The sequence below is a fragment of the Meles meles genome, chromosome 8 (genome assembly GCF_922984935.1).
Source record: "Meles meles chromosome 8, mMelMel3.1 paternal haplotype, whole genome shotgun sequence".
Classification (NCBI taxonomy): domain Eukaryota; kingdom Metazoa; phylum Chordata; class Mammalia; order Carnivora; family Mustelidae; genus Meles; species Meles meles.
Genome location: NC_060073.1, coordinates 52,656,240 through 52,679,877, shown reverse-complemented (window position 1 = coordinate 52,679,877; position 23,638 = coordinate 52,656,240). Strand labels below are relative to the sequence as shown.

The following is a 23,638-nucleotide window of genomic DNA, read 5'->3' as shown; positions in this document are numbered from 1 at the left end:
TGAGATAAGTACCTCAACATTTAAAAAAAAAAAAGCCATGGAAACAGAGGTTGCACCTGGAATAGCAGATTTCAAAAAGTTGACTTGACAAAAATAAAGTAATGCTTCAACTGGAATGGAATTCAGGATGGAAGGTAATAATAGATTCCTGGGGAAGAGAGCCAAGTGACATGAGGTATGGACATAGTATCAGGTAAGGGAGAACGTAGTGGGAGACAAGGCTGAAGTCTGATTAAGATAATATTAGTTGGGGCACCTGGGTGGCCCAGTGGGTTAAAAGCCTCTGCCTTTGGCTCAGGTCATGATCCCAGGGTCCTTGGATCGAGCCCCACATTGGGCTCTCTGCTCTTCAGGGAGCCTGCTTTCTCCTCTCTCTCTCTGCCTGCCTCTCTGCCTACTTGTGATCTCTGTCTGTCAAATAAATAAATAAAATCTTCTTTTAAAAAAGGATAATAATATCAGCTAATATTTATTGAAAATTTACTATGTGTCAAGTTCTACTCAAAGCACTTTATTTGTATTAATTTATTTTATCCTCCCAATGAGGAATATACTATTATTATTCCCATTTTAAAGATGACAAAACTGAGGTAGAGAACGGTTAATCTGTTCAGGGTTACACAGATGCGGCTAAGTTATGGAGCCAGGATTTTGAAACCCACAAATAATAAAAGAAAAACAAACTCTGTCTCAACCTCAACCATTATAAAAGCAGTTAACAGGTATTTTAAATTTCTCTTATTAATTCCGCCATACTTCAAGACTTTGCTCAAACGCCTCCTTCTCTGGAGAGCCTTTCTTGAACCCCCAAATGAACAATATCTCTTTCTCCTCTAAGCTTCATAACACTTTGTATCAATCTTACAGCAACAGCTTATGAACAAAATCTTACTATTTAGTTCCTAGCATTACAGATTTTATGCGGATCATTTTCTCTTTTTTATTCTGCTGTAGCCTGATTGACTTTCTATTCTCCACAAGTCCAACGACAGTGCTTGGAACATTACAATGCTAGCTAAATCTGTGGAGTACTTTCTCTTTGCAAGGCATTGTGTTAAGCATTTTCAAGGAATTCTCTCACAAAATCCTTACAGCAACCCAATTCCTAATTCACTGCACTCAATAGTTATTTTTAGCCCCTTCTTTGACAGAATAATAGATGCGTCTTAAACTCAGTAAACAAAACTGATATGCCCACCCCCCACTCCTAAGAAGCTCACAGTACAGGAGATTGGTATCCCTGAGTAGCGACAAGAGGAAAAGTGAGATTTGAAGAAGTTAAGTAACTCGTTCACCCAGAATCACGGAGCAAAAAGGTGGCGGAGTCTGAATTCAAACTCAGCTCTCCAGACTGGATATTCGGGACTCTGCGTGCCTAACCACTATGTTCTGAAGGAGGCTTTTGATAAACAGTATTATGTAGAATACTTTTATACTACAACGAAAAATATCCCAATGATAATGAAGACTTTTACTCAATTTCTTTAGGTGAGAGGAGAGCAGGAAATGAGCGACAGTGCCGACAGAGACTGCCGTAGTATCTTGGTAGTCCAGAACTGCTGATCAAGTCATCTGCTGAGGAGACTCGCTCGGCACTGAAGAGTTCCTTGTGTCCCTTCAAGTGACTCCCACTGAGCAGTGTCCCTTAAAGGAGTTCCTCCCAAAGATCAATACTTTGCTGAGTGCAGTGTGGTGTAGCAGACTCACTTGGGCTCTCCGGTCTATCAAATAACCGAGAAGTGTGGAGGAGTGGAGTGGAGTGCAAGATAACGAGGCTCAGCTTATTTAAATGTGGCGCAACTATTGTTGAAAGGTGGGTTCAAACCCTCTGCCGCCCCCCCCACCCCCAAGAAAAGGCTTCCAAAAATGTGAGTCTATATTTCCCACTCGCGGAGTGCGGAAGATACCGTGAGGGAATTACGTACGGGGCTCTACATACAACTCGGGCGCCCCTCTTGGCCCTGAACAGCAACCATCCGGCGGAGGGCGTCCCACTGCCCACTGCCAGCTGCCCAAACTTCTCCAAGCGCCACCTGGGCAGCTGCACTATTTGGCCTCTTCTACTCATATCCTCAAACAAAAGCGTTTTTACAATGGCGATATCCCAAGATAACAGACCAGACGGAAAGAGTCGCCTGGAGGCAGGTGTCTAATTCCCTACAATTTCTTACGCCTGAAGGAGACCACCTGACTTTACACCGGGTCCACTATGTTTGGCGTTGGAGACCACCTCGAAGGGTAAGGCCCACAGCCCACAGGCTCTTGGGATGGAGCAGACAGGTGGCGCCCGCCGCAGGCTAGACTCCGGCCTCCATGCCCCGCACGCCGCCAGGCTCCGCCCCTGCGCCCGGCAGTTAGCCAGGCAACCCGCTTGCTGGGGCCGCGGCAGGGTCACTGAAAGGAGGCTTAGTCGGCGCTGGCCATAGGCCCCGCCCCCCGCCGATGGCCTGCTGCGCGGGCGCCGGGTGCTCTAGGCCCAGCCCAATCTCTTTCCTACACAGCGCTGGCGCATGCGCCTAGAGAAGCGGGCGGGTGAGATGTTACCACCGAGGGGTGGGGGAGACGGAAATGGAGGGGGTCTGTGCGCACCCGCTCGTCCCCGGCCGGGTCTCGGGTGGAGAGAGCGTTAGGGGCAGAGCCGGGGGCTGTGGTAGCCGGGGAGGTCGAGGCTAGGGCTCCGACCCACAGCTGGAGCAGGGTCGCGGCGGCCCGCTGACCCGCCGGTGTTTGTGTCTATGTGCCCGCGCAGGGAGACATGGAGAACTGTTTGGCGGCCGCGGCGCTGAACGGGGTGGACCGACGTGCCCTGCAGCGCACGGCTAGGCTGGGTCAAGAAGTGCTGGAGAGGGCCAAGAGGAGGGCGGTGGACTGGCATTCGCAGGAGCTTCCCAAAAGCGCCGTGGGGGTCACGTCCCGAGAGCGGCCTTACCAAGAAAGACGGCCGGCAGCCGGCCCCCAGCGCTCTATCCGGGGAGAGGTGAGGGCTCTGTGATAGGGAACGAGCCCATTCGTTCGCTCCGCGGTAGCGGGTCGGGGCCACCAGGGCACGTTGAGCCCACGCACGTGATCCAGCCCTTGGCGGAAGCTGTAAAGTAACGGGGCAGTGAACAGAAGTCTTTTGAAAACTCTTCACATTTGACAGATTCTTATTGGGTAGTTGACGGTACCGCTGATGCTCGGCCCTGGCTGGTTACTTTTTTTTTTTTTTTTTTTTTTTTAAGTTCTTAACATGCTGCCATCCGATATTACGGGAAAACTAGCAAGCCTTTCTTTGCCCTGGATAAATTGCGTGCCTGTTTATTCCTTGTAGAGTGGAATTCTTTCCCAGTAAGATCTTTCTTGTTGACTTAAATTTGCAGAGGCCTTTCACAAAAGTAAAAAAGATGCTATTCCCAAAATGACTTCATTCTCCAGCAGGGAATACCAGATCTCACCTGTGATCTGCCATTTATTCAAATAGAGAGAAGAAAGACAACCAACCCTTAGTGCTTCCTTCAGAACAATGGCAGAATTCATGGACTATACTTCAAGTCAGTGCGGGGTAAGTTGGCGTAAGCCAAAGCATACCCCGGTCCACCTGCAGATGGACCACAAAGTGGGTGTTTGGGGAATGTAAGGAGAATCTGGAGACTACCCATTTATCCTATCCCACCTTCATGGTTAGACTGTAAAGAGAGATTTAAACCAGGTGATAAATCCAAGTTAGAATTTATTCAACAGGTACTTATTGAACATCTAACTCTGTAGGTAGTATTGATTTTATTTTATTTTTTTTAAAGATTTTATTTATTTATTTGACAGAGAGAGATCACAAGTAGGCAGAGAGGCAAGCAGAGAGAGTGAGAGGGAAGCAGGCTCCCTGCCGAGCAGAGAGCCCGATGCGGGACTCGATCCCAGGACCCTGAGATCATGACCTGAGCCGAAGGCAGTGGCCTAAACCACTGAGCCACCCAGGCGCCCCTGTAGGTAGTATTGAGGATATAGCGGTGGACAAGCCACAAAAGGTTTCTGTCCTCCCTATTGTTTTAAGATTAGTTGGGGGTTGGGGAAGTTTGTTTGTGGAATGTCAACAATCAAGTCCAGATATTAGGGATTTTTTAAACTTTGAAGTGAACTAAAGTTAAAAAACATCAGTCAGATCTTAGTAAACTAGAATTGAGCCTTTCTGGTTTTCAGAATTTATTGAAACAAAATCCCCGGTAATGTAGTTTTTAAGTTTGTCTCTATGAGTTTGTATCACTTGCTGGCCACAAAGGTGGTCCTGTGGAACAGATGCAGTGCCCTCATCAGAAGTGCTGTGGCTTAATGGCAGGAGCAGCTTCCCAGGAATCAGACCCTTGTTCTGCCACTTACTGGCTATAATGCCCTGGGCCAGTTAGTCCCACTCAGCCTATCTTCCCTGTCATAAAATGAGGATCTCTGAAGTGCTTTCCAGCCTTTAGAGTCTGTTTCTTTGGTTTCACTGAGAGATGAACACCAGAAAATTGTCATAAACTATAGCATGAGGGACTTGAGTGAGATTTTTGGTACCATTCATTGAAATGGGTGTACAAAAGCCCACATGCTAAGCTCATCTTTAAGTACTTTGAGGGAAGGGGGAAGGTAGGCCAGCCTGCATCCAGGGAGGTCCCCTGCATGGAAGGTACTCTGTTGTCTGGGAGTTACAGCAGGTTCTGGTCTCTTCCAGCCTTAACATGATGTGATTCTCTTGTGGTTATAAGGATGCTGGTCTATAAAGGAGAAGGAAGAGAATACCTTGTTTCTGTCCTGCTTTTCATTTTTTTAAAAAAGTTTTTATTTATTCATTAGAGAGATTGAGAGAGAGCACAAGTAGGCAGAGCGGCAGGCAGAGGGAGAAGCAGACTCTCCACTGAGCAGGGAGCCAGATGTGAGGCTCAATACCAGGACCCTGGAATCATGACCTGAGCCGAAGGCAGACGCTTAACTGACTGAGACACCCAGGTGCCCCCTGTCCTCTTCAACTTCATATATTAAGATTTCAAAAAATCTCTAATCTCTTTACATCTTTTGTAAAGTACCTATGACTTCAAGAATAGGATTCCAAGTGAGATGATCCAGAGAAATATTTTTATGTTATTCTGTTAAATGGTTTTAGAAAAATCCGTAACTTCAGCTCTTTTGTGAAGAGATCAACTGAAACATTTTGGTTCATGGTTCACTAAAAGGAATAACAAAAGTCTCCGGTCTGAGGTTCAGCAAATTGGTGTGTTCTTCATTTTGAATATCAGTCCATACTTCAGGATCCACTCTGGAAGGGAGTCTCAGAACCCTTGGGCTTTCTAGAGATAGAATTAAGAACAGTGTTCTGAGTTTTCCCTTACAATTTTGAAGCAGCCCCCAAAGTACATTATTAGACCTATATCCTGAAGTACTTCCCCCAGCTTCCCATTCTTTTGGTCTCCTGCCTTAAACACTGTTCGTACACTGTGTTCAAAACAAGCAGACTTGTGATGTCCTCATCATTAGTCATAATCAGGGGCAAGTCTAAGGTTAACTTCGAGGGGGAGGAAGGAAGTAGACAAGAAAAAAATGTAACTGCTTTCTGATCCTTTGGAGTATTCTCCTTAAATTAGAGACCTCTTTCTCCTCTCCACATGAAAACTGTTCAGTAGCTATTGAGTTTTTGTTACATTTCCTGTTGTGTTTCTAAATCTCAAGGAGATGCCCCCCTCTTCCCTTGTCATTGTCTGAGACTCAGACAGTAACCATGGCACAGTTCATCAGAACTTGTGATGAGAGAAGTTGAAAGGGCATATGTCTTTGACATTGGGGCAAAGACGTTGTGAAAATTATTTAACCTGGCAGGGAGCCTGGTTCTGCCCAACCATAGCTGGCCAGAGTTCTTGCCCTACAAAGGCAGCAGATGGCAGCAAAGTCATGCCAAATGCAGTCTCTGCAGCCACTTCACAGGGGCTCAGATTTATTCGGTGACTCCAGAGCCCTCTTAAGGGAACAGGTAATTTACCTTTGCTATGTTGCCTCCCTCCTTAATCATACTTACCCCAAGTCATGGAGTTTTGTTTTGTTTTTTTAATTTTTTTTTTAAGATTTTATTTATTTATTTGACAGGTAGAGAATACAAGTAGGCAGAGCAGCAGGCAGAGGGAGAGGGAGAAGCAGATTCCCCGCTGAGCAGGGAGCCTGATGCGGGGCTCGATCCCAGGACCCTGAGATCATGACCCGAGCCGAAGGCAGCCGCTTAACCAGCTGAGCCACCCAGGCGCCCCTTTGTTTTTTTTTTTTAATTAACATATAATGTATTATTTGTTTCAGGGGTACAGGTCTGTGATTCATCAGTCTTACATAATTCACAGCAATCATTGTGGCACATACCCTCTCTAATGTCCATCACCCAGCCACTCCCTTCCTCCCACTCCACTTCCCTCCAGCAACCCTCAGTTTGTTTCCTGAGATTAAGAGTCTCTTATGGTTTGTCGCCCTCTCTGGTTTCCTCTTGTTTCATTTATTCCCTCCCTTCCCCTATGATCCTGTCTTGTTTCTCAAATTCTTTGTATCAGTGAAATCATATGATAATTGTGTTTCTCTGATTGACTTATTTCACTTAGCATAATACCCTCTAGTTCCATTCACCTCTTTGCAAATGGCAAGATTTCATTTTTTTTTTTTTTTTTAAGATTTATTTATTTGACAGATAGAGATTACAAGTAGGCAGAGAGGCAGGCAGAGAGAGAGAGGAGGAAGCAGGCTCCCAGCCAAGCAGAGAGCCCGATGCGGGGCTCGATCCCAGGACCCTGGGATCATGACCTGAGCTGAAGGCAGAGGCTTTAACCCGCTGAGCCACCCAGGCGCCCCAAGATTTCATTTTTTGATAGCTGCATAGTATTCCATTGTATATATATACCACATCTTCTTTATCCATTCATCAGACAATGGACATCTAGGCTCTTTCCATAGTTTGGCTATTGTGAACATTGCTGGGGTCCTCAAGGGGGCCCCTTTGGATCAGTACATTTGTATCTCTGGGGTAAATACCCAGTAGTACAATTGGTGGGTCATAGGGTAGCTCTATTTTCAACTTTTTGAGGAACCTCCATACTGTTTTCCAGAGTGACTGCACCAGCTTGCATTCCCACTGACAGTATAGGAGGGTTCTCCTTTCTCCACATCCCTGCCCATGGAGGTTTTTTTTTGTTTTTTTTTTTTTTAATTTCACCAGACTATTTGCTTACCCGACATCTTTCACGTTTCTTCTGTAGAGCTACTATTCATCTGTGCTGGAGGAAGGAGGGGCAGCCCACGTCTCTCGTTATCACAGAGGGAAGTCAAAGCTGCACTGCTCCTGGGACACGGGGAACAGTCACGTACGTATCCTCAGCTCTCTGTGCTGTGTCCTCAGCTCCCCCTCCCTCTCTTTTAAAGAATTTATTTTCCTAGAGCATTAGGAAATAAGCGATTAGTATTAGTAATGAATAATTACAGGCCTCTCACTACAAACTTACCTGTCTTTTACCACATGTTCTGGGGAAGCCCAAGATTCTACTTGTTGAGATGATGCACTAGGAATTCATTGTTGTTTTTGAAGAGAGTAGGCATGTTATATTGTTTTTTTTTCTTTTTAAACATCCCCTAGTTATACTCAAAGAAAGCAAACTTACATTCAGAGGCTAATCCAAAAGTTGGATTCTTGACTTCTCTGGCCTGTGGATTTAGGGAAAGGATGGGAGAATGACCCCAGGGATGTGAGTGAGGGCTGGGTGCACACTGGAAGTTCCCTCGTCTTTCCCTGGCCTGGGACGTGTGGAACAATGCCAAAGCCTGGGTTCTCTCCTCTGGCCTGACCCTAATGGGGTTACATGTGGGCAAGAGTCATTCCTGTCCCTCCCATTCCTTCCTATAAAATGTAAGTTGGTGCCTCTAGAGGAAATTCTGTCTTTCCCTGCTAGTACCTGGACTCCTGGGAGAAGCACAGAAGATAATTCTGTTTTCTGGAGCCTCTTAAGTGTCAGTCACTCTTGCACTTTAAATCTCCACTCTAGTAACCCCATGTTGTAGACTAGGAAACTAAGGCTTAGAGAACTTCATCTGCCCTTTTCAGTAAAGCAGGAGATAGGATTCAAATTCAGGTCTGACTCCAAATCCCATGGAAGTACAAAAAGTAATCACAGTAAACATCTGACTACAAATACCTCACAGAATTCACTGTAAGTCTTTTAACGATTTAGGAGACAACTTAGAAGAATCCGACAGAACAATTATTAGTTCCTAATAAACTAAGAGAAGGTTTCTCTTTACAATCCAGAAGTCAAAGTCTGGGCACTAATCAATGTTTCTGCTTGTCTCTTCAGAGAAAAGACACCTCCCTCGGTCTTGGAGGCATCTCTCACGTGTCAGGGTGTGCTCTGGCGGCATCCCAGCCTGTGAGTAGAGATCTCTCCTCGTTGTTCTGGGCTTCCCTGCCAGTACCATTGCATGAACCAGTTGAGCCAGTTATAGGGTCCTTTGTCCCAGATCCATAGTATTTCTAAGTTGGGATGTTTCATTCTTGAGGAGAGAGTATAGTATTTGGATTCAGTGGAAAATTACATTTTCTCATTATCCTTCCTTCACTTGAAGCTTAAGGGATACTTTTTGTGCCTGAACTCATAGTTGTGGTTGGAAAGAATGTGAAGTATTCACGTTGCAGTTCCTCCGGCTCAGCTGGGCTGGCACTGGGTCCTGCTGGAATTCCACCATCTGTTCAAGCAGCAGGAGGGGCCTGACCCTTCTGCTTACAAAGTGAAAACCATTGCTGAAATTCTGAAACATAGAAATTTGGTTAGATCGAGTTCCAGAACATTTGAAGGGATTTGTCCTTATTTTCCACAAATGTTTCTCTGTTAAAAACATAGTGATGAGTTTTTCATTTTTAGTATAAGGAAGTACTCATTAGTTCATGAACCCAGGGAATTTTTTGGAACTTGGAAGGGTTGGAATTTGGAGGAAAGGAACTCCCAGCATGTTGCTGGAATAGTTTGCTTAATCTTTGTTTGTATACAGTGCGCTACTAGCCAGGACTCAGAATATACTGGAGTTAGTAACAACTAAGAATGTTCTGCTTCTTGTACAAATATGTTAGATTAAGATGCCTCCCATACTTGCTGGATTTTGGTAATGCTAATCTTCCTGATACTCGTGGTTTTGGAATCAAGATGTCAGTCTCATCTCCCATGTTTCCTTTTATGCAGACAAATGAAATATCCCTGGCTTTCTGCAATTCTGATATGGCTGTACTTTCTGAAATCAACTTTTGTGTACTTATGTAGTTGAAGACCAACAAATAGTTGTGGCGTAGTCATTTACATTCATGTCAGTTAAATAAGACCACCAAATTTGTAATAACTGGATATGAAAGGATAGAATGTAAAATGGCTTTGGAAAAAGTTGGCTCTAAATCTATGCAAGGTGGAGTGTGGGGAGGAAGTTTCATAAAAGTGTAAATATTACCATTTATTCCTCTTGGTGGAGTTTGCTGGCCAGTAATTTGTTGCTCTCCCTCTGGGTGTGGTGGCAGAGAGGACAGCTGCTGCCTGTGGCTCCTTCTGGGCATGGAGGAAGCCCGTGGTGGGTAGGGCAGGAGGGGTGGGGGTTTCCCAGCTGTGGGATAGCAACTTTGACTCCTAATTTCAGGCTCTTTTCTGGTTTGCAACTTTGCTGTCTGCCATTTGAACTGAGACACCTCCTCTGTGTACAGTTCTGCCCACTTCCCAGCCATGTGTCAAGTCTGTCTTTGGAAGACAGTCTGTGCTCAGCACTGCTTTCAACACAAATCTTTCCATTAACTCTAGCTTTCAGTGTTTTGTACTATAGCTATAGGAGAACCAGTCCTCCAGGGGAGGGCTTTGGCCAGGCAGCTGACTTGCTGCATGACGACTTGGAATCCACTCATGTGTACTCAGCTTTTGCAGAAAATAATATTTCATCTTCCTCATCATGAATTTAGCAAACAAAGCACAGTTAAAAAGAAAAATTCTCATTATTCCATGGTGCCTTGTCGTTACTGCCACTGTTGTATGCCAAAGCAATGACCATTCGCCTTTCCTTCTACCTAATTCTCTTTCTACCATGGTTAGGCATGTCCCCTTTATGACCTTTCATGTTCGTATAGCATTCTAACACTTGCCAAGTGTTTTCATGTACGTACTTATTTGTGGTGTAGGTATTACCACAGCTTTAGAAATAAGGAAACAAGCACAAGGAGAGGCTGAGACTTACCTGGCATTCCTATTGTGTGGCCAGACTGAGCCTTGAAAGCAGGACCTCTGTCTCTCAGCCCAGGGCTTCATCCCACTGCACTGCTGACACACAAAGGTGGCCTGGTCTCTCAACAGCTAATACCTGTTTTTCCTTGCAGGCTGAGAACACCTCTAAGGACCTCTACATAGAAGTATATCCAGGGACCTATTCTGTCACTGTGGGTACAAATGACTTAACCAAGACTCAGGTGGTAGCAGTTGACTCGGGACAGAGTGTGGACTTGGTCTTCCCCATATGATGTGGACCATCATGGCTATCACATCACCTTATTTTTAAAATAGAAGAATAAAGTCACTGTATGAGTCTTTTCATATTTACACAGTGATCCTGCTTTCAGGGCTGAACTGTAGAAGGTCAGCCTTCCTGGGACCTGGAGTTTCTCTCTTTCAGTGCCTATTTTAATTTGAATGTCTGGAAGCACGCCCCCCCACCTTTCTGCTGAAAGTCCTAATGTAATGATGCTATCTGAATAGTTTTTAACTGCTTACTTTCCAGATGGTTAATTATGATAATAAAGGGAGCGATGTGGAAATGAAGAGTTCCTTTTTATTGGCATGAAGAGGTGAAACAGGGTCGCTCATGGACAGCTGTAGGTTTATGAGAAGGCGGCAGAGAAGCTGTGGACACATTTGCCCAAAGCCACGCCCTAGTGCGTCTGCGGAAGAGGCACTCTGGAGCAGGTCCCCCAAACCCCCCGCCCCGCAGGTGCCTTCGCGCAGCTCATCTGCGGCGACATCTAGTGCATGAGGACACTGCCACTCCTGCGCCAGTCACGTGTGGCCTGTGCTCTGCCCCCAGCCCTCGCAGAACGACTTGGTGGCCACTTAGCAGCAGCACCTCCTCAGGTAGTTATCACCACTGCTCTTTTACCTTCCTGGAAGAAAAAAAAAAGTCCTGAGAGTCTGGTGCCGACTGTAATTTTAAGGCTCAAAAGTCGCTGATTTTAAAAAGTCCGTGATGTGCCCTGAACTCAAAGCTACCAGCAGCAGGGCTGCATCGGCCAGTTTGGTTGCCTGATAGTTCATCTCATTCTGAACGTGACAAGTCTTCCCTCAGGATAAACGCCAGTGTTTTATATGATGAAAACCAAGTTTTAAGTAGGGCTATGTTAGTGTTCCTAACTAACAGTTAGGAACAGACTCCCACGGATGGAGGGCCTAGTCAGGCAGACCCATGCCCATCCCATTGGGTCAAGTGTCACTTAGATGGGATCCTTGCCTCCTTAAGGAGCCTGTGATCAGCTCTGTGGGTTCTGTAAGCCTTCTGAAATGGAATGCAAAACTGTGGGTATGTGCATTTTCCTGGGAAAAGACAATAGGGAGTACTCATTCTCAAAAGGGGTTAAGAAGAACCATGTGAGGAATCCTTAGCAGCCCCTTCCCAGCCATCCTGCTTTACCTCGCTACTCTGGGCTTTCAGTCTGAGGGCATCCTGGTCCTTCTGGTGTGTCACTGTTCCCTGACTCAATTTTCTGTGTTCACCGTCCTCTGGCAGGATCTGTGGTGGCTTCACGCCACTTGCTTCCAGGACCAGCTCCTTCGTATTCCCCAGCACTATACTCTGTATCCTTGGTTGTTTGTTGTCCCTCTTTTCTCTCCAGATGGATCCATGTCTTGTTCCTAAACCCCAGATTCAGTGAGTTATGTTACATGTCCCACCATGGGATTAGGCCTGATGATTGAAGTGGAAATATGTCAAGGATCCCAGAATCTTAACTATCTGTAAGTTCCTACCACTGCTCTCTATTTTTAAAGAGAAATAAAGTTTGTGAGTCGTTTTTGGCCATTATGCTTTTTGGATAGGTTGTATCTGATAACCACGTTTGGAATTAGGTGGGAGAAGGTATCACATGGTTTTCAAAACAGCCAGTAGGAGAAGCAGAGGTAGCCAACTATCACCTGTTGTAGGAACTTCTAAATCACACTGATCACAAAGAAGAGGTAGTGGGGGGCAGAGAGCGCACTGCTGGTGCCTGAAGCCTTTGTGACTACCATGGCCCCTCTGGTTACCCTACTGGCGTTCCCTCCTGAGGCTGGGCTTCTCTGTTGCTCCCTACAGACTCCTGTCTGTTTGGTAGGTACAGCTTTCTCCAGTCTGCTAAGGCAGGAGGCAGTGGAAGCTATGGCAAATTTAGCATGAAAACTCTAGGCTTGGGCACCATTTTCCTTAAAAAATGTTCCTGAGAGGAGCAGTTATTTCCATGTAGCTTCTGCCAGCACATCTCACAGCCTCTCACTGTGAGATCTGTGACCCATCTCTCAGAAGCCCAAGAGGCTGCCCAGCTTTATATTTTCAATACAAAGTCTCCTCTCAGAGAGGGGAGGAGGAGCTCAGCTGCACACAACTGGCTTCTTGTTCCTCTGGTTCTCTCCCTGGGGCAGGCCAAGGAAGGTCTAGAACCCTCCCATAGAGTACAACAGCTGCCAACTTATATCCATTCCCACCTATCCCTCCCCCCACTCCCTACAAAGCCCGGGGGTCGGGAGTCACCAAGAAAGTGTCTCATTGTAGAAATAGTTTCTCGACTTTCTGGACATGAAGACCAACAAAGTTCTTAGCCCTGGGCCAAGAGTGAAATCCTCATGGGCTAAGAGGTCTGCCCCATCCACTGAACAGCTGTCCTGGAAACAGGGCAGTGGCTTCAAACGGACCCACAGTGGGTCCCCATGTGGGTGGTGTCTGGGGATCTTTAAGCCCTTAGCCATGGTACTCTTTAACCATGCAGCCTCCCTGCCCTAGACTGCATGTTCATTTAGTTCACTCAATGTTCAGTTAGTGACCCCAGGGCCCCAGGAATCTAGTCTAGGGCTGGGCTTATCCCAGCCCCCGCTGCCTGCTGACTTGGGCTTCTGCTCTTTCTGGGCCTCGCTGGGAATTTAGATAGGACAGGCATGAGGGATGTCGGTGATAATGGCTTCCAAACCTATGAGGGCGTCAGGTGGTTCTTAGCTCAAGGTGAAGATGGGGATGGCTGTGGATTGGCAGTAACACCACCTCCCCTTTAAGGAATGAGCAGCATGACGCAGGGCCCTACCTCTTCCCACTTGGATTTACTTGGGACCATTGGAGAGTAGGGCCTACAGACCAATGAACCTTTAAAGACCAGTTTCTGTGCCTCTCAGGGCATTGAAAACTCTAATCAACAGCAGGAGACATTTGACTATTCATCTAGAAAGAAGTCAAGGGCTCCAAGAAAAAAAGGCAGGGGCGGGGGGGTGGGGGGAGTTGCGCTTGGCAGGCAAAAACAGACAATGGCTGTGCCCTGTCAACAGAGACTTGTGAAGAAGGAAAAGAGTTGTTAAACAGGGATGCAAACCTCCGAAGATCAGCCCATCCTCTCCTTTTGGGTTCTATTGCTTAGATGGAAACCTACTATTTCCTTTCTATCACAGCCTCCCCTTCAACATGCCTACACTCCTAATTGTTACTTCCAATCCCAGTACAGTGACATGTGCATGAGATTCCTAAGAGACATGGGAGGGAAGGGAGCAGGGCCCTCAGCCCTGCCTTACAAGAAGGTATACCTGGCTTCCCAGGATGCGACTCAGACCTGTTTCTCCTCCAGTACCTCCACTCGGGCTGGCAGAGGCCACCTTGTCTCCTCGGAGACTTCTCAAGAAGGATGGGGTCTGTGTTGACTGTGCTGTCCACTGTCGGCCTCTGGGGGAGGCCCATCTGCAGATCATTCTCCAAATCCTCTTCAGAGGAAGAGGAAGAAGAAGAAACGTCCAGGGGAGCTTGCACTGCTCCTTCCTCTTCTTTGGGGCTGTCTAGGGGCAAATTCTGTGCCATGGGCTTCAGTTCCACCTCTGGATGTTCTTTGACTGTGACCCCCGAGGCCCTGGCTAGAGGCCACCAGGTAGGTCTAGCCAAGGGGCAAGAGCAGAGGCAGCCCTGGCACAGCAGTTGGCAGCAGGCCTGAGGGACGCAGGGAAGACACGGGGACGGAGTGCCCAGGAAAAGCCCGTTGGTGACACACCTTGCGGCTGGTCCCAGCAGAGAGCAGCAAGGGGCCCAGAGGAGGGTGCTAGGGGGCTCCTTGGTGAAAGGCTTGTGCAGCCTCTCCACAGCCTTCTTCCAGACAGCCGGGGGCACCCACCTGACCCCGCCTCGAGGCACAGTAGCTGTCTTGCCATTCCAGAAGTGAACAGTAATTTCTCCTTTTGATGCTATATAACAGAGCAACATTTTGTTAAAATTACCGCTTCTATATCATGAGGAAAGGGTGCTCCTAGCCCCCAGAGCAAACCTCAGTGCGGCCCCCTGCTCTGCCAGCCTCCTCCAATGCAGCTCTCTGTGGACAGCCTGCCAGGAGCATTCCCTCACCTGCTCCCTAGTTACTGCCACTTCCCGTGCATGGGCACGCACCTCCCGGTCTCGATTTTCATGGGGAAAGAGGAGATGCCTCCTCCTGTCATTCTGTTGACTGGCCTTGCAGAAAGGGCCTGCCCCAGTCCGTGGATAACTTGATGGGGGGCTAGTCATGAGTACCACTGCGGCCCCAGTTTAACCTTGTCGCACCAGAGGTTAGCTAAACCACAGAAGACGTCATAGTTTTAGGCTATTTTGCCCTGATGAAAGGTGTTTTATAATCTGAAAGATAGGATTTGCCTGTCTGTTGCCATACCCAGGATTAAGGTACAGGGGAAGGGGTAAGGATTTTTTTTTTTTTTTTTTTTTTTTTTTTTGGACACATTTAAGAGGCCTAGCTCACCTTTAAGACAGCTTTTGCTCTCTCCTACCAGTCTGGCTGCCCCTGGGGACAGCTAGGCCACATCAGCTCCCCTTACCTCTCTGGGGGTCTCTTGCCTCCGAGGCCAAGAGAACAGTGCCAGGGCCATACCGCTGTTTGTCTGGCTCCCAGAGGGCAAGCACCTTGTCCCCAGGTCGCAGCGAGCATTCCACGGATGGTAAGAACTGAATGACATCATCTTCTAAGACCACGTTCTGCCCCTGGGCTGGCAGCTTTGGGTCTGTGATGAGGGGAGCCTCGAATTCCACCAGCAGGGCCCCCCATCTCTCCAACTGTGGAAAAGAAAACACAATAAGAACCAGTGTGCGGAGCACCGTGGTTCCCCGTAATGCCCTAGAGCCAGGCCCAGGGCCTTTCTTACAGTGAGGGCCATCTAGAGAAGGGACAGGGACAGATGCTCTTGGACCTGATTGTGGCCGAGACAGGCAAGCTGTAGTGTGGATGCTCTTCCCTCTACCTCTTTTTGCCACTGGAAACTCTTGGGTTTCACTTCCCAACCTTCCTTTCCCATTCTCCTCCTCTTCCTGTTTTTCTGTGTTCCTCTATATATTTGGCTTGCAATTCCCAGGGACAACCTGGGTCCCTTGGCTCTTTCTCCAGTGTACTCCCCCTCCTCCCAGCCCTCCTGAAAAGTGTTGTCCCTGTGTCCAAGACCAACCCAAGATAGTGTATTCACGCACAGGCCCGCACAGGCAACAAGCAGCTGTGGCCTAACGTGAGAACAGCCCTCGGCACTGCCATTACAGCAATGAGGATAGGTTTGGCAAAGCAAACGAACGTTGTCAAAGAGGGGGCAGGAGAAGCCTTTAAGCTAATTGAAAGTACAAGCTGTTTTGAGAACTCAGTATGATTTGGAAGAGAAAGTCTGGTTACAAATTAATCACTCGACAGTCTATTATTTGAGCAAAACCCTAAGATGTCATTTGGATTCACATATTAGTTCCTTGAAAACAACAAAATGACTTTTGAATGGAAATTCTATAATTCATTTTTTTGGAAGTCACACTAGTCTTCCCTCCATGAATCGACAGTCACAAAGTCTGACTCTGAGAAGAGAAAAACCCCAAAGAAGGAAGCAGCCACGGAAGTAAAGCACAGGCATGTGGGGGACCAGGCTTCTGTGGGTACGGGCACAGAGATATGCATGTGGGCATGTTTTGTTTCTCCTTCACTTTGGCTGGTGCCCATCACACAACACACTGAATTTTCCTGAACAGAGCACTTTTTCCTTTCAATTTTCTTCACTGTCACAGATTCGGTTGTATCCCCCCATCAAATACATCCGTTAGAATCCTAACCCCTAGTACCTCAGGTTGTGACCTTATTTGGAAGTAGGATCACTGCAGATATAATTAGTTAAGATAAGGTCATACTTGGCTGAGTAGGGTGGGAGACTAATCCAATGACTGATGTTCCTATAAAAAGGGGGAACTTTGGGGTGCCTGGGTGGCCCAGTGGGTTAAAAGCCTCTGCCTTCGGCTCAGGTCATGATCCCAGGGTCCTGGGATCGAGCCCCACATCGGGCTCTCTGCTCCGCGGGGAGCCTGCTTCCTCCTCTCTTTCTCTACCTGCCTAGTTGTGATTTCTCTCTGTCAGATAAATAAAATATTAAAAAAAAAAAAAAGCAGGGGGGACTTTGGACACAGGCATGCACAGAGGGAAGACACTGTATGAAGGTGGGGTAAACACTGGGGTGATGATTCTATAAGCCAAGGGACACCCAAGATGGTCAACAAGCCACAGGAAGTTAGTTAGAAAAGGCATGTAAAGCAGATTCTCCCTCATGGCCCTCCGAAGAACCAACAGTGCCAACACCTGGACTTCAGTCCCCAGAACTGAGAGAGAATACATTTCTGTTCTTTAAGTCACCCCATTTGTGCTACCTGCTACACAGCCCTAGAAAATTAATACACTCATACGTCGTTGCATTGCCCTTCTAGAACCTGGCCGTGAAAGATATGTGCTTATCCAAGAAACTGTCCTGCTGGGCACACACAGTTGAGGCCTAGCAAGTCTGACAGGGCCACGCCGAGTGTGCCAGGAGATGTGAGGAACTTACCTCTGGAGCAGTCTTTATCTGAGCCGGGTAATAAAAGCCATCTGGTCCCCTTCTTGCCAGGACCCATGTGTCAGCAGCATTTCCCACTCTTCCCAACCAGCCAGGGCCCTGCCATGCTGAGTCAGCAGTGTGGAGACACGGGTGGTAAGACGCATATCTGGGAAAAAGCAAGTGGAATTAGGGAAGTGGAGAAGACCAAGCCCTAAAAACATCAAGAAATGCATCTCGCAGATCTAAGCAGCACTACCGTGTGCATATGACATAGAGGGTCACATGAAACAGAAATCTATGTAGACAGTTGCTGGCGATCTGTGACCACCAGTAAGACAAGATAAACTGCTGGAAGGGGCAGAAGGAGAGGACAGTGAAGGTAACTATCATTTGGGGATTGAGAACTGTTTCAAGGTCATCAAAATGTGATTAGCCTGGATATATTCAAGTGAATTAATGCTGGTTCTGAGACTGAACAGCAGACCAGGAAAGAGCACTGGGGAGGTATATCCAAAGGCACTGCATAGGAATCTAGAATGAGGTATGCACGTTTGGATGGTAGTACGAAAGGAGTAACACAGGAAGGATGCTTGGTGCTATGGGGTCAGAAGGAAGGAGGAAGTGTTTGAGCAGGGAAAGCACAGAGGAGCTGGCTGAGGGGCTGAGAGACAGGAAGAAGGACAAGCTGTTCCTGGAGAGGTTTGTGGACAGGGCCAAACCGGGAGGTGCAGGGGTGAGGGAGTACTACTGAGTCAGGGTTTGGGTTTCTGAAGAAGCTGTTTACTTTGTAGGCAGGCCTGGAGGGGCAGGGATGCTGAACTCGGGCTTTGAACAAGATGGTCCACATAGGTGAATCCAGAAGGCAGGCCCTTAAGGGTTGAAGCTGGCATGTCCCTAACCTGGGCAGACGAAACTGAGTGGCATGGACGCAAGCAAGTCTCTGGAACTGACATCACTTGTGTATGACTGAGGGCTGAGTTTCCTCTCCCTTCTGCAATCACACTTTAGACAGCCCACCAACGATTCAATTCAGGAAAGGCCAGGATCCCTGAGGGTTACTGAAGGAACCTGAGCAGCACCCAGAGACCTTGCCTTAGCAAGGTTGCTAAACCTTGGTTGCAGAAACCTTGATTTCTCACGTGGTGCCAGGGGAGGTTTGTAGTTGATGGTAAAATGAGCTAGAGGCTCTTTAACTGGTGATGCCTGCATTCTCTGCACATGCCAACTCCAACATTTGCCGCCTTGCTACTGGTGCTACAAGGAGCACAGTTTAGACAGGAGTGATAGAATACCACAAGCAAATCGTAGCCCACACTATGAAGAACCCTTTCAGCCTTCCCAGGAAGCAAGCTATCTCCCTCATGGTCTACCATGGAGAGCCAAGCAGAGAGAGGAAGAGGGGTGCAGAGGGGTGCACATCATTGCTGCCAGAGGGGCCGAGACTAGTACCTGGAGAGTGGGTTGTGCCGGGTGGCAAAGGGGCAAGTGAAGGAGAGTCCCCAGGAAGGGACAGCGCCAGTCCAGGAAGGGGACTTCAGGGTCCTGGCCACACTGCAGTATTTGGGCAAAGGCGTCCCAGGCCCTGCAGAGGATTCCATGGCCTTCGGAGGAGAAACCCAGTGAGAATGAGCACCACCATGGCACGAGTTGCAGCCCGCAGCCCAGCAGAGAGCGCCTGGCTGGTGCAGGGCTCGTTTCTGGGGTTAGTTGACCCCACGTGCTCCAGCTCAGGCTGTTCTCTGAATCACCTGCTCCAGGAACCTCAGCTCAGGAGGTAGGGGAGGGGTTGAAAGAACAAGTGTTGTGACTTTAGAGAAACCCAGCTCTAAATCCGTCACAGCCTGCGGCTGCGTGCTTACGTCACCACGCACTTCAGTGGAAAGCACCTGGCTGAGCAGTGGCTCAATATACGTTTAGTTTTTCCTCCTCCCCAGTTGTAGGGACTCCCAGGGGTAAAACAGTACTTCCCTTCACAAATATGGCTGGCCTAACCCCTAATCTAAGCTCCAGACTCTCTTCCTAATCCAGTGACCTCCAGGACTAACTCTCGCCCCAGCTGAGACCCCAGGGTCGTGTCCTCCACACACCTGACTCCGCTACCCCAGCCCACCAGAGCTGTTAGGGTCTGCCCCTGCCCAAGTCCCCAGGTCTCACCCCGAAGGGACTTACCACAGCCCGAAACTCCTTCACCTCAGCCTTTCCGGTCAGACAGTTGGGGCCCAGGGCCTCAGCCCAACTGACTCCAGGTTGCCAAGCAGGTTGCCATGGCTTTGAGCCAGCGGGAACGCAGCGCACGGAATGTACTGAGCATGTGCGGGGCGGGGGGCGAGGCTGGGAGGCATTGGCGCGGCAAGGGGGCAGAAGGTTTCTCCCAGGAAAGGGGGATTGGGAGCCCTGGAGGGACGTGTCCTCGCAGCCTCAATTCCCCAAAGCTCAGGCTTCCCCACTGCTGGAAGAGGCAGTCATGGTGGGAAGCCCTCATGAATCCTAGGGGAGTCCTGTGAGGGAGGGAGCTGCCCCTACAGAGACTAAGGGCTAGTGATCTGCCTCCACCCTGTGCAGACAGGAGGCTGGGTTAGGTGAGCCACTGGGTGGCCGAAGGACTCTAAGAATTTGTCTGTAGTTTAAAGCAAAATAACCAGAAGTGTGGGCATGTTCGTCTGTAACAGACAGGACCCTGCTGAGGAGCAGAAATGTGGTTACAACGTGAGAGTGATGGGAGTGGACACTGGTGACCCAGGGAACAGAAGTCTGGATTCTGCTGGTATTGTGAGGCATCTGACAGCCACGGTCTACCAGTTATGTGCCTGGCACCGCGTTCAGGGGAGAATACCAAAAAAGTATGCAGGGACATTTGTGGGTGTCTCTCCCACATCCATTCCCCTCTTGCAGCACTTCCTGTTTCTGTTCGCAGGTCCACGCGGTTAAAGAGGTGGATTCTACCCCCAGCTCCACAGGTAGAGCGTGTGTCAGTCAGCGCACTCCACACCCGGGCTCCGCTCGGGAGACTGGTTAGGCTGGGCATGTCCCCCAGCCCCTCCAATCAGAGTAAATTTCAGGACTTGTGTTGAGAATCCTGGGTTATAGACTCTCTCTTTCTTCCTATACATAAATAAGAAAGTACATGGTTCTAGGAGCCTCTGACTGCCTTTTGGGGACACCAAAGCTATTCCCAAAGAAATGGATGATAGACCAAAACAGAACAGGTTCTCGGTGACATTGTTGAGCCCTTCCTGAAGGCAGTCCTAGAGTTAGAGGCTTCGGTTATGCGAACCTTTAATGATGATACTAATTTGGATTGGATTTTTCTCTTACCGGCAACCAAAAGCATCTTCAGTGATAACTGCCTTCCCAGAGCATAACTTCATAGTTATGTCAGGAGAATGACTGCTGCTAAGGATCACATATGTAAAGGCTGAGTTATTTGGTGCAGAAAGTTAGAGGCTGAGAAAGACCAACAGAGTCTCTGGTGGTGAGAGAAGGATTTCTGAATAAGACAGGCAGGATTTCAGTGATGGAGGGGAAAAGGAGAACGCTCCAGTTTAGGAGGCAAGAGCTAAGAAAGAAGAATGCATTTGCAAGATTACTTTTCTCTCTTGGAGGGAATAGGGTGTCATGAGAAAATCAAGCTGTAACTATTTGGAAAGGGGCCAGAATGATGGGAGCTTTGAAAACCAAGCAGATAAATGTAAAAAACATGGTAGTCAAAAGGAAGGTGTCATGGGGTTTGAGCAATGAAGTGACATGAAATGCTTTAAGAAAAAACATCAGAATGAGAATGTAGCCAGTTAAGGCTAGAGCCCAGGAGGCCAGGAGGAGACTATTAACAGTGGCCCAGATGAACTGTGACAGAACTGGAATAGGAAAATAGTAACACCAAATATTTACCCACAACTTCTACCTGATTTGAGGCTCTTTGCTGGGTGCTAGGAATATAGGAGGAATAAGACTGGTCCCTGTCTACAAAGAGATAGGTGTGTGAGACAGTGTGTAAAGATAGTAGGATAGGAACTGTGAGGAAATAGGTGTACACAATAAAGGAACAAGTAATGGCTGGAATGGGAAGACTTCACAGAGATGATAGTGGAGATGAATGTGCCAGTGTATGGGATGTCCTGACTGGGCTTGGCGACCAATGGGACCTGGGAGTTAAGGGAGAAGGAAGAGCTGACACTAGTCATGGGCATGGAAATAGAGACATTTTGAAGGCAGACTTCCAGATATGGGGCAGTGAGGGTCCTTCACAGGGTGAAGGACAGGTGTGGCCCCTGCACATTTTCTGGCCAGAAGAACCTATAGAATGGTGATGCTATGGATAATACAAGATTATTGTTAATACTAATACTACTACTAATAATAAATGGTTAGAAATACTTGTGCATCAGGCAGTGTTAATTCTCCTAATAAACACAGGGGGGAATAGTTGCTGTTATTATTATTCTCGTTCTGTGGGTGAAGAACTGAGACATGGAGAGGAGAGACCAGAGTCATAGTTTAAACTGAGGCATTTTGATTCCCAAGACTACACAGCCTTCTTAACCCCCAGATTAAGCTGCTATGAGGAAGTCTGCCTGCAGGAAAAAGATGACTCCAAAATAATTTCAAATGACAACAAGATTTTGTTAGCTACCTTTGCTTCAGCCCTGGGACATTTCCCATCATGATGTGTGTGGGGTATAGATGTAGATATCTCCTGTCAACCCCAAATTATAATAATAAAAACTACCAGACTTTGACAAATCAAGGGCGGTTCATTGTGATCACTTAGCACAAAGTGTTTGCAAAGGGCATACAAGCATTGATTACTCATTGATCAGATCTTACAATACTCTCGTGAGGGTTTCTCACAGCGGAGACTCTGGCCAAGTGTATGAGAAGGGCAAGGTGAGGGGTATAGAGAATCCTGGGGACACCTCTCCCTCTAAAGTTCTTGAAAGAAATCACCAAAGCTTAAGATGCATCTCCTCAATGTCCATAAGGCCGTGTTTAGTACATCTGAAACTCTGGCAGGAAATACCCAGCACAGGTGGACATTTGAGCTGTTATCTCCCTATGCAGAAATTAAACTTAAGAGAAACTACTGAATGATGCTGTAAGAGACTCCATTTTGTGAAATTATTTGTTTCTATTCAGAAATACTGAATTAAATTATTCTAAAAATGGGGTCAGGGTGGCGGCTGGTGACTGCCATTATGGAGGAAACTTTCCCCGGGTTATTCTTTGTCTCCGCCTTATCAGGGTACAGAAGAGACTGCAGGTAATTAATATACTTGATGGCAGCTCTGAGGGTTTCCACTTTGCTGAGTCGTTTCTCCAAGTACTCCTCTGGCAGATGATGTCGGAGCTGGGCATAGCCTTCATTGACACACTTTACCCGCTGCCTTTCCCGCTCATTCCTTTTCCGGATAAAGGCCGGCCCATAGGAGTATTCACACCTTCTGTAATTTGGGTAAGGCACTGGGAAGGAGAAGGGGCAGGGTTCACCATAATTTTCCATGATCAGGGAATCGCTGGGAAAAGACAGAAGTGGCAGGTCTTCAGAGTAAGGGGATGGCACTGGGGCATCAGGGTACAGGTGGAAAGTGACCATGGGGTCCAGATAGAAGGACCTGGTCAGTGGCAAGTGGGCAGAATCAGAGAAGGCAGGCAGCTTTTCTGGCAGATTCAAGTAGCTTCGATTGTCCATTGTTTCCTCTTTAGCCTGGAAACAAACCAAGTTGATTTATTTGGCCAGATCAAGAGAGAGCAGTACCGTTCACTTTCTCAGAGATCAATGTTTTAAAACCTTCTGTAATTTAATGACTAGTTTCTTAGCTCACTCTGGAAATGGTACGGGGTTACAATACGCTGTGGGTAGTAAAAGAGACGATTTCTTAAATTTTTTTTTTTTTTTTGTCAGAGAGAAGGAGAGAGAGAGAGAGCACACAGGCAGGCAGAGGTGGAGAGAGAAGCAGGCTCCCTGCCGAGCAAGGAGACCATGCGGGACTCGATCCCAGGACCCTGGGATCATGACCCGAGCCGAAGGCAGCGGCTTAACCCACTGAGCCACCCAGGCGTCCCGAGACGATTTCTTGATAGTACAGAGAAACAGCATTAAATAACATTGACTCACTTTGTCAATTGACTCATTAACCCCTTTCAACTCTTTCAATCCTGGTGATTACAAAGATACAGCTTTAGTCGTGGAAGAGGGTCTTCCACACTCCTGAATGCTTTCTGATCCTCCTCAGAAGGAATTCTTCAACAAATGACACTATCTATCTAGAATTCAATAATGGTTTGTTGTTGATTGCTATTAATTTTGAATTATACTGATTTCACGCTTAGGGGAATGATACAAAATTTCTTTTAAAAATACATCTACTTGGGCGCCTAGGTGGCTCAGTGGGTTAAAGCCTCTGCCTTCAGCTCAGATCATGATCCCAGAGTCCTGGGATCAGCCCCACATCCGGCTCTCGGCTCAGCAGGGAGCCTGCTTCCCTTCCTCTCTCTGCCTACTTGTGATCTCTGTCTGTCAAATAAATAAATCTTTAAAAAAATAAAATAAATAAATAAATAAA

The 23,638-nt window shown here is 47.5% G+C and overlaps 3 protein-coding genes across 7 annotated transcripts; 1 reads left to right on the top strand and 2 right to left on the bottom strand.

Annotated features, from left to right (window-relative positions):
• Window positions 1-2,394: 2,394 nt before the first annotated feature.
• AKIP1 (A-kinase interacting protein 1) lies at window positions 2,395-12,052 on the top strand. Of its 4 annotated transcripts, none has more exons than XM_046017766.1 (6): window positions 2,395-2,532; window positions 2,750-2,977; window positions 3,461-3,541; window positions 7,239-7,343; window positions 8,328-8,399; window positions 10,373-10,803. In XM_046017766.1, the coding sequence occupies exons 2-6, from the start codon at window positions 2,756-2,758 to the stop codon at window positions 10,511-10,513; spliced, it is 621 nt and encodes a 206-aa protein (XP_045873722.1). In that variant the 5' UTR covers window positions 2,395-2,532; window positions 2,750-2,755; the 3' UTR covers window positions 10,514-10,803. The 4 variants fall into 4 exon arrangements, 3 of the variants coding, with proteins under 3 accessions (XP_045873722.1, XP_045873723.1, XP_045873724.1); XR_006820108.1 differs by lacking the exon at window positions 2,395-2,532 and adding an exon at window positions 11,876-12,052 and having other exon boundaries at window positions 2,569-2,977; window positions 10,373-11,120; XM_046017767.1 differs by lacking the exon at window positions 2,395-2,532 and having other exon boundaries at window positions 2,569-2,977; window positions 10,771-11,598.
• C8H11orf16 (chromosome 8 C11orf16 homolog) lies at window positions 11,117-19,295 on the bottom strand. 2 transcript variants are annotated; one of them, XM_046017765.1, is made up of 7 exons: window positions 19,248-19,295; window positions 18,528-18,679; window positions 17,088-17,244; window positions 15,066-15,300; window positions 13,800-14,444; window positions 11,674-11,894; window positions 11,117-11,149 (listed from the first exon to the last, which is right to left on the bottom strand). In XM_046017765.1, exons 2-7 carry the CDS (start codon window positions 18,674-18,676, stop codon window positions 11,117-11,119), a joined length of 1,440 nt encoding a protein of 479 aa, XP_045873721.1. In that variant the 5' UTR covers window positions 18,677-18,679; window positions 19,248-19,295. The 2 variants fall into 2 exon arrangements, with proteins under 2 accessions (XP_045873721.1, XP_045873720.1); XM_046017764.1 differs by lacking the exon at window positions 11,117-11,149 and having other exon boundaries at window positions 11,617-11,894.
• Window positions 19,296-22,221: 2,926 nt separating this feature from the next.
• ASCL3 (achaete-scute family bHLH transcription factor 3) lies at window positions 22,222-22,764 on the bottom strand. The gene has a single exon (XM_046014461.1). It carries the CDS (start codon window positions 22,762-22,764, stop codon window positions 22,222-22,224), a length of 543 nt encoding a protein of 180 aa, XP_045870417.1.
• Between the last annotated feature and the right edge of the window lie 874 nt (window positions 22,765-23,638).